This window comes from Piliocolobus tephrosceles, chromosome 12 (assembly GCF_002776525.5).
Source record: "Piliocolobus tephrosceles isolate RC106 chromosome 12, ASM277652v3, whole genome shotgun sequence".
Lineage (NCBI taxonomy): Eukaryota > Metazoa > Chordata > Mammalia > Primates > Cercopithecidae > Piliocolobus > Piliocolobus tephrosceles.
The window spans coordinates 111,792,004-111,810,418 of NC_045445.1; the positions used below are offsets into that span (position 1 = coordinate 111,792,004).

Sequence of the window (18,415 nt, forward strand, 5' to 3'; positions counted from 1 at the left end):
TGTGAGGCTTAGCCACCAACGACTATAAGCACAAGTAGATACGTAGATAATGCATTAAAAAAACCCACAAAAGGGAGAAGGATAAGAATATAGCAGAAAGGGAGATGCCATCACCAACAAAGGGGAAAGACGTTCTTTTTCACATAGGATAGGGAGACAGAGACAGAGAAATCAGATATCAAAGGTCTGTGAATCTTCCTTTGTCTCACATCTCCTCAGGTTTAAGGAAGAAGCGGGAGAAACAAAGCCTGAACATTTGCCCAAGAGAGAGTGAGTCTGCTTAAAAGAGACTGTTTTGAACTGCAAAAGACTGATCAATTTTTAATTGTCAAGCTTACTATGTTTTATTGTTACATAGCAGAAAGAAATGTATAGCAATGTTAGAAAATTAGAAAGTCACATTATTTTAAAATTTATTTTTAATGTTAAAATCTTAATCCAAATTTGTTTTTATTAACATGCTCATAGTTATAATTTGGCTGCACCTATCCTGAATAATTCTATTCCCTGGAAAGATCCATTGATATGCCTTGTGTGCTCACATTCTAGAAATTCTGTGCCCTACAATTGGTATAAATATCACAAAGACATATTTTTTGGTGCATATCTAAATTTATGATTTAAATCCCAGCCAAACACAATCACTTTTATATTTAATTTTGTCAGCTCCATGTTTCTTTTTCTCCAACGGTTATTTCAAACTACCACCCCACTCTTCAAATTCTCTACTATGTCTCTTTTCCTCAGCAGATAAAAATGTAAATATATGACTGCTCCTAATTCCAAAGCCCTTCCACTACCTACCAATTTATTGACATCCATATTTGTTTTATTTTACCCCCACCCAAGGAAGAAATCCTCTCCTGTTCAGTTCTTTCTTTACCTCTGTTCTGATTCCAACCCTCCTAGACCCTTAGCCTATCAGTTAAACCTTACCTCATTTATATCTTTAACTCCTGCTCCACCCTGGCTTCTCCCTTCTGCTTATACATATGCTCAAGTCTTTTCCATCTTAAAATACTAATTTCCTTGAGCTTGCAGTCAACATTTATTAAACACCACATGCCTCTCCTGATCGCAGCCAAAATTCTTATAAGGGAATTTTACATGAGATGAAATTACTTTCTTAATATTTAAAATTATTTCAATCCAAGAAGATGAAGAAATGATGGAAAAGCACCAAAGTGCAACAGTTAAATGACATGTTCAGCTTCAACATTAATCAAAAATTTGCAATGATGATAAAATATAATGTTCTTTCAATCAGATTGATGGAGATTAAAGACAATGTTATTACTCAGGGCTTACACAGTTCTGGAAAATAGGTAATGTCTATATTATACTCCTAATTGCAGCATGAATTGCAAAGGTATAAACATTCTGGAGAGTAAGTTGGTCATGCATATAAAAAACCACAAAATATATAACTTTAACCCAATAATTGCACTAATAATATTTTGAGTAGAAGTAGTAATAATAGTTGAAAATATAAATTGGTAATGCTTGATATTAGATTGAAAATGTGTTTCAAAAAATTCATGCTGAGTTAATTTTCAATTCAGACTCACATTATTTATTTAATATAAAGCGATCAAACTCTTCAAATAATCTAATTAAAAACACGCACCCTCAATATGGCATAAAAAAAGGACAAGGCTGGTTGAAGCCAAAATTTACTCCAAATGTGTTGTCTCTTTATTAAGAAAATGCAAAAATGAAACAAAATCACAATATCAGAATTTCTATAAAGTTTTGAGGAATAAGCATTGGTATATTTGAATAATATCATAAGAATCTTTCAGATCTACTAATTTACATATTTGGGTTTACAGATTAAATTGGAAGAACTTGATTTGTTATATAGATATCTAATTCTGATTCTGTACCATTATGAGCTGTGATTTCAGCCAAAATACTGCATCTCTCAAATCTTGTTTTCTCTTTTATAAGATAATTGGCTCTACAGATTTCTAGAGTACTCATTTGTTCTAAAATGTTTTGATTCTATGATAAAATAAGTCTGATAAATACCTATACAATAACATGTAAAATATCAGACAAACAACTTACTTGTCAGTTTGATATCAATGAGGACATCTTCCGTTGTGGGATTTTTGAAAGGTATAACAATAGATGACTGAAGACCAATGCATGTGGTTATTCTTTTCGTGTCTAGAGGCTGGGGAAACAGTCCTACTCCAGATAAGTAGAATTTCCATTCTGTAAACTGTTTGAAGATAATTATTTATAACATATGTGTCCTAACTGCATATACTTTATTTGCAATACTTAATAAGTATAATGCATATAAAAATCTGGACAGATAAGTTTTGTTGCTAAAAAGCATTGCTTTATTTTTCCTTTCTTTTCCAAATTCCTTTTAATTTTATGGAAAAATAATTCTATGTATTTTTACTTTGAGGCAGAAGAGGGCAAAAGTGCAATATTCAAATATCAAAATATTTCAATGCATGTAAAGTTATTATAGCAACATAAAAGAGAAAGTTCAGTGGAAAACCTGGCACTTCTGTTCAAGTTTTTTTTTTTTTTTTTTTAACAAACTTGGTACCAAACACTGCATGTAGTTTCCAAACTCTTTGGGTGAATTTCAAATGAAATTCAGATAGCTACCACATTAAGGCAAAGAAGATGAGGCACAGATTGAAGCTCCAATAAAAGGAATTACATACAATTGCATGCCATATTATTTATCCCCATCATCGAGTCCAGTGCCTTATCTGTTATTGCATGATATGGATAAATGAATACAAAATTATGTGAAGGAGACTGAATGTGGTTATTATTTTTTCTAAGTTTCATAAGCACATAAAGCTCCATTTGAAAATCTCTTTGTAGTTTAGGATAAAAGTCCCTTCAAAGTACAGTAGACTGTGACTCAGTTCTAGGGTCTCTTAAACTTCTGCAACAAACACTTTGTTAATGTTGCAGATGAATAAAAGGATCACAAACAATGTCCTACTTTATAATATCTCAAACTATATAGATGTTTCCAAGCTTAAATTCCAATAAAAAGAGGGAAGCTTGCTTTAAGATTACTTCAAATAAGGAGAAGTAGTGAAAGCAAACTCATAAAATCCTGCCTCCTTAGTAGAGAGAATTAAAGGAAAATTTCATCTGGATATTTTCTTCAAATGACTATATTACTATTAGTCACAGATTTGACTAGCATAATGTAAATTCACTGTGTTTTCAATAATAACGTCCTAACTTGATTTCACAAAATTGACTAAAGTCAAGCATCAGCGTTCAATTAAATTAAAAAGTGGCTTAAGTAAATTATTTACTATTTGGATATTTTACAAAAGAAATCTTACATGGCAGAACTCGTGTTACTTTAAACCTTTGGGAATGAGCCAAGTGACAAAAAGAAGGTCATGGTTTCATGTTTTCTGAAGTGGCTTAGAGTACTGGAGTTTCTATGTTAAACCACATCCCATGATTATTGAACACTGACATCCAACACTTTTCCTAGCACTGATTAAGTTATTCACTTGGGTTCAGAGTAGCAAATTAAAAAGTAACCCAGCAAACATATGCATTCAACAATTAATATATTCAGCCCATATTTATCTCAATCTTCTTCTAAAGGAGAGACTTTAAAACTTTTAAAGATAAAATTTTGATATTTCTGAAAGAGAAAACAAGTGGATATAAAGGATACAAAAGGATTTACAAAATCTAGTTTGCACAATGAGCTCCAGCAAATTAAAACGTGTCAAGAATAATCCGAACTTTCCATAGGCACAGGCTACAAAGATCACAGACTCATGCTGGATTGTAAAACCACTCTGATTTTATAACTTCTTCCTTAATGTTTACTATTCTGACCTTTAGATGAAACAAATCATACAATCAAGTATGAATGAAATATACAAGGCACCTATTTGAAAATAAAAAGGAAGCATCTGAAAATTAACAAAGAAAATCTCAGAACATAATCTTTGAAACCAAAGAGAAGTTACAATTTACCACATTTGTTGCTTACTACTGCTCCTCTTATTCTGTTATGTAGTAATGTAATTTAATTTAGAGACTCTGGTTGCATAAAATATAAGTTCACGATATTTGCAGCTGTGATGCCCTGACCAAATTAATCACAGGATTCAAAATCTGCACAAACAATTTGAACTTAACCCAAACCCTAACCATAACTGAATGGTTAGAGTTTTTACAATGCAGAGCTTTTCACATGAATTGAAACCAGAAACAGATGAAGCAGATAATGAACCATAGCCATTTCCCTCAATCTAGCAAAGAAGTACCATCAGAAATAAAGCTTACCCTATAAGAACAGCCATTAGTTGGCTTTAGATTAATCAGCAAATCAGCTGCGTGTGTCAGTTTAGCTAGATTTAATCAGTTAAATCAAGAGAGGGATGGAAATCTATATGGCTATTTCTCTAATGGTAAAAAGTTATTCCAAACTCAGAAAAATAAACTCTAAAGTTTATTTTTAAAAAATATATTCTTTAGACGCCTGTTCATACATATGCATACCACATTTTCAAAAGTTCATTCAATTAATACTTTATGATGAACTAGTTTTTCTTGCAAAAGATGTCAACTGGATGAATTAAATAAAAGAGGAAGATGTAAGTGATTCAATGATAAATAGGACAAGAAAAATCATCAAGGTTACAGCAATGTATTGAAAAGGTTGAGGAGGTCTAGACCTGGTAGCTGAAAGCATGAATTATTGATTGAAATCTAATCATAGCTGAATCCTTATAGATTTGCTACAAGTTGGAAGGAGATATTCAGAGTGACTGAAACTAACCATCAGTGTTCAACTAACTCATAGAAGGTTTGAATTGATTATTTTCTTGTTTGAGCCTTTTTGTGTTTGATGAAGAATTTAGCATTCAACTTCTAGGCTAGGATTTTTTAAAGCTATTAAGATACAGAACTGATTATCTCCCTGCTGAGTTCTAAGACTGTCCTTGAATAGATATGCTTTCCACTAGAAATGCAAGCAAAAAAATTGTCTCCAGTAATTATGATGAAGGGGTTCTAATCCTGCTATGTAGCAATAGCTTAAAAGAACAGCCTCATTAAAATTACTCATCTGAAAGAAAATAATCTCCATTATACATTTCTTCTGTGTGAGAAGGATTACTGTTTGTCTCCTTTAATATTTTTGAAAAAGAAGCATATTTCTATAGTATTTGTCTCAGGTCATGTGTTAGCTGGTCATTACAATATTTAGACAATTTAACAGCCTCAAAACACATTTTCTAAAAATAAATCAAAAATTGTTTGGAAACGAAGATACTTCAGTTACCCATAGGCCCTGTACTGACATGGAGACCCCTGTATTATATTTGATTCCACTGCCCCTCAGATATCAGGGTTCTGTAAGCTCCTTGATGTCTTCTAAGATATAAAGTACTTTCCTCCATTTGCATTCCTCCCCATGAACATTTGAGGAAATAAAAATAATATAAATGTAAAATTTTACATAATCACTTGGCTAACTAAGTAGCTGTGACAAGTAGATATGAAGATGAGCTGAAACCAGATTATCCTGGATTCAGGTCACACCTTAACCTTTTACTAGTTGCCTGATTTGAATTTCTCTGTGTCTCAGATTCCTGATGCATAAAATAGGATTGATAACAGTACTTCCATTATAGGACTATGGTGAGAATGAACTGGGATAATTCTTAGAATGACATGGGATACATTTAGAGATTGTCAAAAAGGGATAAACTATTGTTTTTAAAAATTAATACTTTGGAACACTGTTCAGATGAAATGCAGTGGAAAAAAATAACAAATATTTACAAGTTGCACTCTATATTTTGTATTTAAGTTTATGGAAAGTTGAGTAGTAAAACTCAAGTCAGAAAATTAACATAAATGCCAGTGATTTGACATGTACATTAAAATATCTGTGTTTTAAATCTGAGTATATATTTCTCTTCATTCCACTGATCTATGTATTTAAAAATAACCTTCTTCAGATGTCTGCATATATACAATGCATACTGTATTTTACAAAAATCATTCAACTAACTTATAATTAACTTGTTTTACTTGTAAAATATGATAATTGAATGAATGATGAATTCTATTTATTTATATATTGATTTAAAATTTAATTAACGTGGCTTGGTCCAAGAATACTCTATCTTACCTGAGTACAGTAGAAGTTGATGCAAGCTTGATGATCAGCTCTTCCAAGTGCAGAAGGATAAAAGAGAACAGGTACGTCTGTGGTGGAGTGAGGAGAAATGATCAGCTGTGTAAATGGAAAAAGGAAAAGAGGAACAAAAATTAATACCCATTTGGTTTGAGTTGGTATATTTGTGTACTAGGTATATGCAGGGTCGATGTTTGTGTGATTAATGTGTTGCCTTGCACACATTATCTGTTCTCAGTGTGCCTGCTCCTGGAATACTGCTCAAAGGGCCCGTGTTAAAGAGTGTTTAGGGGTGATCACATCATGTTCTTACCCAAGATAATCACGACATGGAGGACTCATTCTGTAAAAGGAAGTCAGGGTTAATTTTTAAAGCTGAGTTCGAACCTTCAATAAAAGACATATACATTTTATGTAAGATCCCATAGCATATTGCCATCCCAAGGTACATGTGAAACCACCAGTAACTTAATTTGTTGCTTTGGTAATATCAAAAGAAATGAACTGTTTCTAAGCAAAGGTGTAAGACATGCTTCTTTAATGTGCAAGGAAATTTTTCTCTTCTTCCTATCTTGTACACATTCAAGGTGTGACCTGCTAGGATAATTTGCGTCTGTACAGTATTAGTTTAAGTTACTTCTTTAGAGACTGTGAAAGAAGCCAGTGACTCCATCACAATATAATAAGGGCTTGAGTATATTACATAATCAAAATGCTGCACTGCAAATAATTTAATTTGAAGATAAACACTTACAAAATGATAGCATGAGTGGCACATGTATGAAAAGGAAGTCTACTATTTTACACTTGTATTTTTTTGCCAGAAAAACTCTGAAAAGGCAAAATTATAGTTAAGCAGTATCTTTCAATCCTTTTAGAATACAGCTGTTGATGCCCAATAAACTGTGATAATTATCTACGAAATGGAAATTTAATTTTATATTTAGAATGGAGTCACTGGTTTATTATACAATTGTGGTTTATCTACATCTAATATTTTTATCTCAGGCTGGCTCTCTCTCTGATATCTTGAATGTTTCAGGACTATCAGTTAATATACACTTTAGGATTATTAATTTCACTGTCAGATTTAGCAAAAATAAGTAAAATTGTATTTTATATAGTCCTTCAACTTAGAAAATTTGGAAAAATAGTTTATTCTCTCCATAGATATAAATATATAGATGTTTCTCTCTATATATTTTTCATTTATTATCATTACAATTAATGTGTGTTCCAATTTGCTTTCTAAAATGTGATAGTATTTTTCTCATAAATAAATTTTTGAGTTGTTTTCTAATATTAGAGTTAATTATATATTCAGTGATCAATAATGTCTGATAAATGAATAGAAGAATTAACGGACTAGAAAGTAATGGTTGGAAATGTTAAAACAGAGTTTATATTCTTGATTATGTAATGTAAGTTTGGATGTGCAATATATTACATTTATTTTCCCTTGGACCACAGATTAGATTGTTCTCTAAAAGTAGAGATATACAGGATACAAAAACACCACTATCTAATGAGGAATTTCAGTAATATGTAAATTATATCCTGAATATCAGACTTTATATAATTTATGGAAAAATGTATTGAATGATACAATAATGTGTGTACATTTTAATACACTCTTTTTAAGATTAAAGCATATACACCAATTTTAGCAATATAGTAATTAGTGATTTCTAATTTGACACATTATGATAGCTAAGAACTACTTTCATATCATTACATATGCCGGCAATCAGTAACTGACAAGAGACAGATGTTAAGATAGAAATAAATAAATCAGGGCCGGGCGCGGTGGCTCCAGCCTGTAATCCCAGCACTTTGGGAGGCCGAGACGGGTGGATCACGAGGTCAGGAGATCGAGACCATCCTGGCTAACACCGTGAAACCCCGTCTCTACTAAAAAATACAAAAAACTAGCCGGGCGAGGTGGCGGGCGCCTGTAGTCCCAGCTACTCGGGAGGCTGAGGCAGGAGAACGGCGTGAACCCGGGAGGCGGAGCTTGCAGTGAGCTGAGATCCGGTCACTGTGCTCCTGCCTGGGCGATAGAGCGAGACTCCGTCTCAAAAAAAAAAAAAAAAGAAATAAATAGATCAAAGTGTAGATTTGTTAATCATTAAACAACAAATAGTAAAAGCCTTTATTTAAATACTATATCTACCAGCAGGGCTTCATGATTTACTTTGAAGTCCGTTGATAAAAACAGTCTACTGTAATTATCATTTTGATGGTTACCTGAAAGTATGACACTCACTGCAAATAAATGGTGTCCTATGCTTTAGAAACAGAGACGGTCATGCTAAACCTTAGGATCTTATTTTGTAACTTGCAGGAAGGAGAAGAGTGATTTAGTGTCATTGACTGGACCTAGCCTCTGCCAGGATCTAAGAATGAGAAAGTTGGGCAGAGAAAAAAGCAGAGAGGGGTAGAGTTGTCAGCATTGTCTGAAAGTGTGTGTCTGTGTCAGGGTGAGGAATGGGGGATGGGCAAGAACTCAGGAAAGGCTAGAAAACAACTAGACTCTTGGAGCCCTAATAACAAATAATGACAATAGAGTTAATAATCATAATACTGGAAACTGTTACAAAAACTGATTACTAAAATGGTGAGAAAGAAAACACAAGCAATTTATTAGAATGAAGAAATCATGAGCATGACTCTAGCATATATAATTTAAAAAATTTATATTAACATGATATTGTTTTGTTGATAAATTAAAATTCAAGGGGAGAAGTATATAAAATAAATTCTTTTTTTTTTTAAAGTTATTTTTGGAGACAGAGTTTTGCTCTGTTGCCTAGGCTGGGTTCAAGCGATTCTCATTCCTCAGCCTCCCGAGTAGCTGGGATTACCGGCACGTGACACCACGTCTGGCTAATTTTTGTATTTTTAGTAGAGACGGGGTTTCGTCATGTTGGCCAGGCTGGTCTCAAACTCCTGGCCTCAAGTGATCTGCCTGCCTTGGCCTCCCAAAGTGCTGGGATTACAGGCATGAGACACCATGCTGGCCGTATAAAACTCAATTCTTAAATTTTAGAAATTTAAATTCTTAGTAATAATTCAAGTGATAATACTCCACCAGTGTCCCCAAATCAGAATTGGAAAATACTTTAGCAGCAGTAAATTTCACGGCTCTCTGAATTTACTTACTTGTGATGTTCCGTTAATATCCAGGACAAAATTTTCAGGATTACTGTTTGTTGCGTGCAATATTAAGGTTTCATGTGTATGATTAACCAAGGGAATGATCTGAGTGACATGTCTGGGAGAAAAAAAAGAAGCCAGTAAAGTTGCTGGTATTCATAAACTTATTTAGTGTTAATTCCATAAACTTGATGACCCCTAGAATTAAAATATGCCACCCCATAAGATATATTGAAGTCTTAATTCCTAGTACTTCAGAATGTGATATTATCTGGAAATAGAGTCACTGCATATATAACTAGTTAAGATAATGTCTTATTGGAGTAAGACAGGCCCTTAATCCAGTATGACTCGTGTCTTTGTAAATAGAATCATGTGAAGATACACAGAAGATGGCCATGTAATAGTGGAAGTAGAGATTAGAGTGATGTATCTACAAGTCACAGAAAGCCAAAGGATGCTGGCAAGTACAAGAAGCTAAAAGAGACCAGGCACAGTTGCTCATGCCTGTAATCCCAGTGCTTTGGGAAGCTGAGTCTGGAGGGTCACTTGAGGCCAGGAGTTCAAGACAAGCCTGAGCAACACAGCAAGACCCTGTCTTTACAAAAAATTTTAAAAATAGCCAGGCATGGTGGCTTGCCTGTAGTCCTAGCTACTTGGGAGGCTGAGGCAGAATGATTGCTATAGCTCAGGAGTTTGAGGCTGCAGTGAGCCATGATTGTGCCACTGCACTCCAGCCTCAGTGACAGAGCAAGATCCTGTCTCTAAAACATAAAAAAAAAAAAAGAAGAAGAAGAAATAGAAGCTACAAGAGACAAAGAATTATCCCTTACAGGTTTCAGAAGGACATGGTCATGGTGAACCCTTGATTTTAAACTTCTAGCCTTCAGAACTGTGAGACAATACATTTTTTGTGGTCTTAAGCCACCCAGTTTATGGTGCTTGTTATGGCAACCCTAGGAAGCTAATATAATGACTTCTTTTAGTTTCAAAATCAAAATAATTATGTATGAACTAATGACATTTTACTAAATTAAATAATCCTTGGCTCTCTATTTTTGAGACCTAATGTTATCCCATATTAGATATTAGAATATATTCCATTTTTAGGAATAATGTTTACTTATTGTTTTACAAATGCTAAATCCAGCCAAAAAAGCTAACACAGTCTAGTCGTAATAATAGAGTAATAAATGCACAAAGTTTTCATTCATAACATTAACAAGATCCGAATTGATGATGAGTAAATGCCCAAAATATGTGACTATTTATGCTCTAAGCAAATAATAAATGAGTGTTCATAACTCTCAACTATCAATTCTAATGGTTTTTAATGTATAGCATCCAACTTGTCATCTTCATTTTTTGTAATGTTAAAGTATAACATAATAACATAATTTTATCTATGTATAGTTTTTCATAGTTCTTTACTGTTTCTTGCTAACAATATAGAGTAATTAAGATTAAAATATTTAGGTATCAAATCTATAATAAAAAGAATGGAATAATCACCATACATATATTATTTTTCACAATGTTATGGCCCTGTGACACAGGAAAATTAGGTAATATGTGCTGAGCAGAATTCAGTTCATAAATTCGAATTATATAATTCAAATAAAGCACCATTTTCTTATTTTTATATAAAGTATATGCATAAAATGATTCACCTTAAAAAGAACATTATATGTCAGTTTTATGATTCTAGACTACAAATTTAACAAGTCTCTGTAAATCATGAATTTGTTCTTTCACCAGGGACATATAAAGAAATTCAATGAAAATAACCAAAACTTCATTAATTATAATGAATTAAATACACTAAAAATCATGACAGATTTCTCATCATTTTTTGGTAAGCATCTGCTTCGTATATTACCAATTTCCCAAGTTTTCTCATACACAATATCTTAGAAAAATAGGAATAACATATTTTCATACTGGGTGTCTATGCTATTATAAGAAAAAAATTTTCAAATGTCATTGTTGTGGCTAAAGAGCATGTACTGGAAGAATGCAACACTCTTTTGATGTGACAAGGGAGAGAAATTAGTTAAAAGGCACTAATTTGCTCATTAGGGTGTATACTCTTTAAAAGTAGGGATTATGCCTTGTTTACCCCTATTTACCAGCACCAAACTTGATAAATAGTAGGAACTCAACTGTCTAAATAGGAATGGTCATATCTCAAGGGATCATGGCATTAACTCACTGACCAACTGTTCACAGTTGTTCATTGCTTACCTCTGTTTTGCCTTGAGGAAACTTTTGCCAGGTTTCTCTCCTTCCCACCAGCCCCTGAACTCTGCTTGTCCCTCAGCCTAAACAAGCATGCAGACACACAAAGTAACATGACCCTTTCTCAGCTTCTGGGAATTAGCTGACCACAGTAAAACCCTTTTCCTGTTAGACATCACTGGCCATTTTCCCTTGCTCGTCCAGCTTTCCCTCCAAAGATTCTGTCTATATCTGCTTGTCCTTCCTTTACTTTATAAAAGACAAACTTTTTTCTGTTTGATTTTGCAGACCCTTGTAGACTTCTAATGGGAGTCTTTCCCTATTGCAATGGTCTCTTTTTATCCCTTGTAATAATCCTTTTGAATAAAACTCTTTCCTTGCTAAGTCCTGATTTGTTTTTCTTTGACAAGTTTTCCACAGTGTAGTTTGCATATCAAACCTTCCCTAGGGGAAAAAAAATCAATGACTAAAGATATATTTATTTTTCATTTTAGAAACTGAATGCATTATAACAATATTGTAATAGATTAACTATTTTTCTTGCAAGCAATAACTTTATCTATTAAGTAGAACTTACTTGCCAAGGTCGCACTGTATTTCTGGCATTGTGGTTGGTTTTGGTAATTCAATAGTTAATTTCAGTAAATACCAGAACTCTTCAGCCATTTCAGGCTGAAAAATAATGCTGGTGGAGAGAAATACATAAAATTTTGTCAGCAGTTTTAGTTTGTGTAATAAATTTAGCAGAAGAAGTACACCCCAAACTAGTATAAATAGTTGGTTTTAAATACAACATTTGACAACTGCCCTGTAACATGTACTACTCTTTTTGTAGATGTATTTTTAATTCTTCATTTTTGGTTGAGAAAATCACTTCATTATTCAAGAAAAGCAGTGTTGTCATTAATATCTGTTTAATAAATGCCTGCTGGATCAATAAAAATGTTTAAACATGAGTAGTTTAAATGTCTTGCAGAAGGTGGAACAGTAAAAGCTCTGCTTTTAAACTGTGGTTACGTCAAATTTAGTTTTAGTTGAATGCATGTGCATTTTCATGTGAATGCTATCAAGTGACATATAGCTCTAGAGAACTTCCTTTATGACAGCACATCCTCAACTACCAGGGAAGCGGAGCTTGTGATACTCTAAAAAAGTATAACTGGGGGCCGGACATGGTGGCTCACACCTGTAATCCCAGCACTTTGGGAGGCCGAGGCAGGCGAATCATGAGGTCAGCAGTTCGAGACCAGCCTGGCCAATATGGTGGAACCCCCATCTCCATTAAAACACAAAGAATTAGCTGGATGTAGTGGCGGTCGCCTGTAATCCCGGCTACTCGGGAGGCTGAGGCAGGAGAAGCGCTTGAACCTGGGAGGCGGAGGTTGCAGTGAGCCAAGATCATATCACTGTACTCCAGCCCAGGTGACAGAGTGAGACTCTGTCTCAAAAAAAAAAAAAAAAAAAAAAAAAAAAAGGATAACTGGGATGGTATCTCAGCTTTGTCATCTTTCACTTGTGTAGTTTTGAAAAAGTCATTTAACTTTTTGAGCTTCAATTTTCTCATTTATAAAATAGGAGGAATCAATCTTACCTCTTACAGTTGCTGTGAGAATTTTATGTTTATGTATGTAAAATACATGCCTCAATGATGATAGCAGAGTAGGCAGACAGTAAGTATTAGCCAAAAAATTTTTTAATGTATGCTGATAAAGAAAATTCAAGATTCAGTATATGTTCACAAAGCCTGTGCAGTCATGTTGGGGCAAAAAACCAGCCCATATTTCTAATGGTAATTTTTTCAAAATATGTCTTTTATAATATGTGATATTCTTATTTTCATGCTTCACAGAATAATAATTTTTATCCTTTAAAATTTCACAGATGTATTCATTTATTTACTGACTCATTAAAATAAAAATTACTGGTTTTTATTGTAGGATACTGTACTTGAAGCACCAATAAGAGTTATTCTAAAGGATGTTACATTAAATAAAATAAGCCAGGCACAGAAAGACAGATTTCACTTATATGTTGAATTTTAAAAAATTGAACTATTGCGGGGAGCGGGGAGGGAGGGGGTAGCATTAGGAAATATACCTAATGTAAATGACGAGTTAATGGGAGCAGCACACCAACATGGCACGTGTATACATATGTAACAAACCTGCATGTTGTGCACATGTACCCTAGAACTTAAAGTATAACAATAAAAAAAAAATTGAACGCAGAAGCAGAGAGTATAATGATTATTGTTACCAGGTGCTGGGAAGTGGAAGGGACACAAACTTTGAGGAGAGACTGGTCAAAGGATGCAAAATTTCAGTTAGCAGAAATAAGTTCAAGGTATTTATTGTAGGATATTATGACTGTAATTAATTACTTTAATTCCTCTATGTCCTCCAAGTGAATTATTTGTATTTAATTAAGAAGTAAAATATATGAATTTTCATCAAGAAAATTGAAAGTTTAATCCCTAGTCCTCATGCAATTGTTTTCATTTGGTTCAGCTTTTGCATCCATAAAGGTTTACTTAGTAAAAAGTGAAGTGAAAGGGGGTAAAAGGAGAAATGTAGAAATTATTTAATATGATATTCTGATAACTACTATTTTTGCACTGAAGCAAGCAAAAACTAACTCGAACTAAATCAGTACATTTTTTCAGGGACCAGTATTAAACAAAGTTAAAACTACGAGCAAGTGTAATTTTAATGATTATCATGTAAGGAAAAGTAAAATTTAAAGGTTAATTTCTAAGGTTCAACAATAAAATATAATGCCACACTCAAACCATACCTTTCATTGCTATAGCCTGCAGTTGCTGGAGAATACCATACAATATATGTGGTGCACTGTAGTGGACTCAGGATAATTTCATTATCACCATTAAAGGCAGCACTCGTTAACTGCACATCTAAGTGAAGAGCTCTATCTTTTGGATTAGAGAGAGGTATTTCAATGCAAGTGCTGTCCTAGAATTACACAACAAATATGTAATCACCATTTAGTGTCAGCATGGAGTCATTATACTATGAAAGGAAATGTAAAGGAAATTATTACATAATATAAGGCCATTTGTTTTATTTTTTTTCCTTGATACACTATTGAATACATCTCACTAGCTTTGAATCTCTTATATGTTTTCTTTCATTAGCCTTGAGAAATTGTAACCTTATTTTTTTCAACAGCAAATACTACACAGAGATCCATGTAACTAAATGGATGAAAACTATTTGTAAAATTACATTTAAAAAATATTTTTCACTGGTATCATTTTTTCTATGAAGTCCATTTTTCAGTGTTTACTCTAGGGATGGTACTCAAACTTTATCACACTTAAGAATAACCAGCAGAGTCTGCTAAAAGACAGATTTTTATCCACCTCTCCCCCACACCCCTTCTCCATCCCAGAGATTCAGTAGATCTGGGATGGGGTCTGAAATTTATATTTCTAGAAAGTTTCCACATGCTGCTGCTGCTGATTCAAAGGAAACACCTAAAGTAGCAACGTACCTTTGCATCAAGTAGTAGGGACAATCTAAACTAAAAAGTCAAATTATGTTGATGATACATCTTTCTGTTTAGATTTCTTCCTTTTGTTCTTGTTTGTCCTGTCCTTCCCCCAAGATACACTGTCTTAGCTCCGGAAGGCACTCTTTAAGTTCTAAGATATTTCCTGATCCTCATACTGACCCACCCTGGCTAATGACTTGTAATGCACCCCATTTCAGCCATGATCTCCACTATGTCAAAAGCTATAATTAAAGCAAATGTAGTAAAAATAATTAGTAGACAAGACACATCTCAATTTTAACAAATTCCAGTTGCCTAAATGTTTTAACCTAAAGAAATGGAGAAGGTTGAGCATTTCAATTATAAATCAAAGCTTGGTAATAAACATACTTTAGAACATGGAGCTGTTATGAAATTTATCAAATCACTTTACAAGGGTGACAAAAAATTCTTACTAAGCTTCTGGGAACATATCTTCAAGGTAGATATTACAGCTTTGTCTATGGCTGTTTCAGAGGACCTAGCTGAGAATATTTGCCTGATCACCTCTAATAAATAAATGAGTTGGAGGGATGCTACATTTTAGAGGAATGGAAACAACATTTAGTGTAGTGAATAACGTCTGGTGAAGAAAGATGGAAACCAAGCATATATACAAATTAACAATTAGATTAGAGCAGATATCACTTATTAGAAATCAGTGTTGATTATAAATGCAATGAAAAAATAGTCTTCTACCATGGTTTCAGGAGGTATTAGAATTATGAATTCTTAAAATAAGTGGGCATTTAAACGTCTACAGCAAAATATTCAATGCTCATAATTATAAAGAAGGCAACATAAAAGTGTAAAATGTAAAATACTGAACAGTGACTAATTTCCCAGGTAATCTGGCATATTTTATAAAGTTGATAGAGGACTTGGGCCTCCAAATAAGTTTCCAATGGTCAAAAATAAGAACAACTAGAAAAAAGGGTATGCCAAGGTAACAAATACTATCAACCCAATATGAGCCTAGAGATTTTGCTCAGGGTTTAAGACACAATATGGAAATGACACAATTGGCCTAGACATTTGTCCTGGTCTACTACTCAGACATTATTCAGAGAAGAACAGAGTCTGTTCAACAGAATGCTATAGCCTGTCATAGAAGTAAAAATGCTAGAATCTAAACCACTGAGTTTCAAAATGTTTTAACCACAACCCAGAATAATTTGTTTTATATCACAATACGGTTCACATACACATATCACAAAAGTTTTACAAAACAATCCCTGCATTTACCACATGTAATATTTTCTGATACTTCCTACTACCTTTTATTCTATTCTATTTCCTGAAAAAAATAATGCTAGTTTTGACCCACTCACATGTTGAGACCTACACATTAGATTCAGATTTAGATTCTGGTCTAAAGAGGAATAAATATTGGAATATAGAACTACCTGAGGTCTTATTACATATATAAGTCTTGAAAACAAAATGGAACAAAATCACATTAAACCTACTATTTTCTGTGTAAACTACAACCTATCTAACGAGACCATGCTCTCGTGGTACAAAAGTGTCATAACATTCTACAGCTGGCCAGATCTTACGAGTGGAAAATACAGATGGTGTCTATGGAGCACTTAAATCACAGCTCCTCTTTGGCATCCTTGCAACATCCATGACAAATACTATTAACTGATCACTTCACTCTTATTCAGTAGGTCTGGACACATCCTCAAAATCCTTCACAGAGCAGCCTTCCAGAGAGCAATCGTTGAATGCTTAGCGTTACCAGTACTGCAATCTCTTGAAAGTCTCTGGAATCTAATTATTATTCAGAGTTTTGAAAATAGCAAGACCCAATAGAAATAAATGTTTCACTAGAGTCAAAAGCTTTAAGTTTCTAATTAACTGTACTATATTTCTAGTATGGTAGAAAGTATCTCAAATGTAACTATAATATTACAAAAATGATTTCTAAATTTCATTATTGTTTGGATATTATTTTCTTCTAGGTTTAAACAGAAAAACTTAAATGACACCTTAAACATAATGAATAATTTGTATTTTAAATATCCACCTGCCAAAATATCTTCAAAATTTCAGGGAAGGTTGCTTTTCTAAATATCAGTATTTTTTAAGGTTGTAAAATTACATCTTTAAAGTATTTGATATGTTCAGTAAGTTAAAGAGAAGAAATTTTTGTTATCTCTTATTTTATAAGATGATCAAAACTCATGTTTATTCTTGAAACAACTTTCTTAGGTTATCTGTACGATTACAGAAATGCATAACCATTTTGAGAAAATAACATACAAAATAAAACATTTAAATTATATTTAAAACAATATTAATTGTTTTGGCTAAGTTATCTTGCCACCTCACATTCCATTTTATTTTATAAAGAACTCTTACTAAATGAGAAGTACACAGTCCACTGAATTCTGTGAATACCTTATCTATAAAAACGTTTGAAATACTTGGCTGGTGTCTGTTTTGCAAATGGCATATTCCTCCACTTTCATGAGTAGGCTTTTAAAGTTAATTTGTGTCCAGAATTAAACATAAATCAGTTTTGACTGATTTTTTTTTTTGAAACTCAAGTAAAACAGTAATGGCTGAACATTACATGATGACTTCTAAAGCTTTCTTTCATCTTCACATGGGCTCTTTTAGGTTTAATGATAGAAAGCATTCTTTTATAAGGTATCCGATATTTTTCCTGGCTTGTACTTAAGAATATGGTAGCAAACATAATGGCTGTTTAAAGAAATTGCTTCCATTTCTCAGACTCCTTTGTAAGAGGACTAAATAATGCATATTTAATCCCGTGAAATACAAGTAAAAATTTTAAAACAGAAAAGACATTCACAAGATGCTGAAATTGAAAATAATTAAAACATTTAAACACTCATGTTGAAGTGGAATACTCTTTTTAAATATATAAAAACAGTTGTATTGAATTTTGCAAATTATAAAGATTTTCAGAGGAAGTTTGAATACCTACACACTTTTAAAACAAATATTAGCTATTTTCAGCATTTATGTATATATATGTATACACATACATATTATTTATTTTTTTACTTTTATTTTTTTATTTTTTGAAATGGCGTCTTGCTCTGTCGCCCAGGCTGGAGTGCAGCAGCGCGATCTCAGCTCACTGCAAGCTCTGCCTCCTGGGTTCACACCATTCTCCTGCCTCAGCCTCCTGAGTAGCTGGGACTATAGGCGCCTATCACCATGCCCGGCTAATTTTTTTGTATTTTTAGTAGAGACGGGGTTTCACCGTGTAAGCCAGGATGGTCTCAACCTCCTGACCTTCATGATCCACCCACCTCCCAAAGTGCCGGGATT

General features: G+C 33.3%; 1 protein-coding gene across 1 annotated transcript in view; it reads right to left on the bottom strand.

Annotated features, from left to right (window-relative positions):
- CFAP47 (cilia and flagella associated protein 47) overlaps window positions 1–18,415 on the bottom strand; it is a 409,569-nt gene that overhangs the window by 87,650 nt on the left and 303,504 nt on the right. The window contains 5 exon segments of the mRNA XM_031936608.1: window positions 2,071–2,227; window positions 6,158–6,262; window positions 9,326–9,437; window positions 12,135–12,242; window positions 14,351–14,526. Of these exon segments, the coding sequence (XP_031792468.1) occupies window positions 2,071–2,227; window positions 6,158–6,262; window positions 9,326–9,437; window positions 12,135–12,242; window positions 14,351–14,526 (658 nt within the window).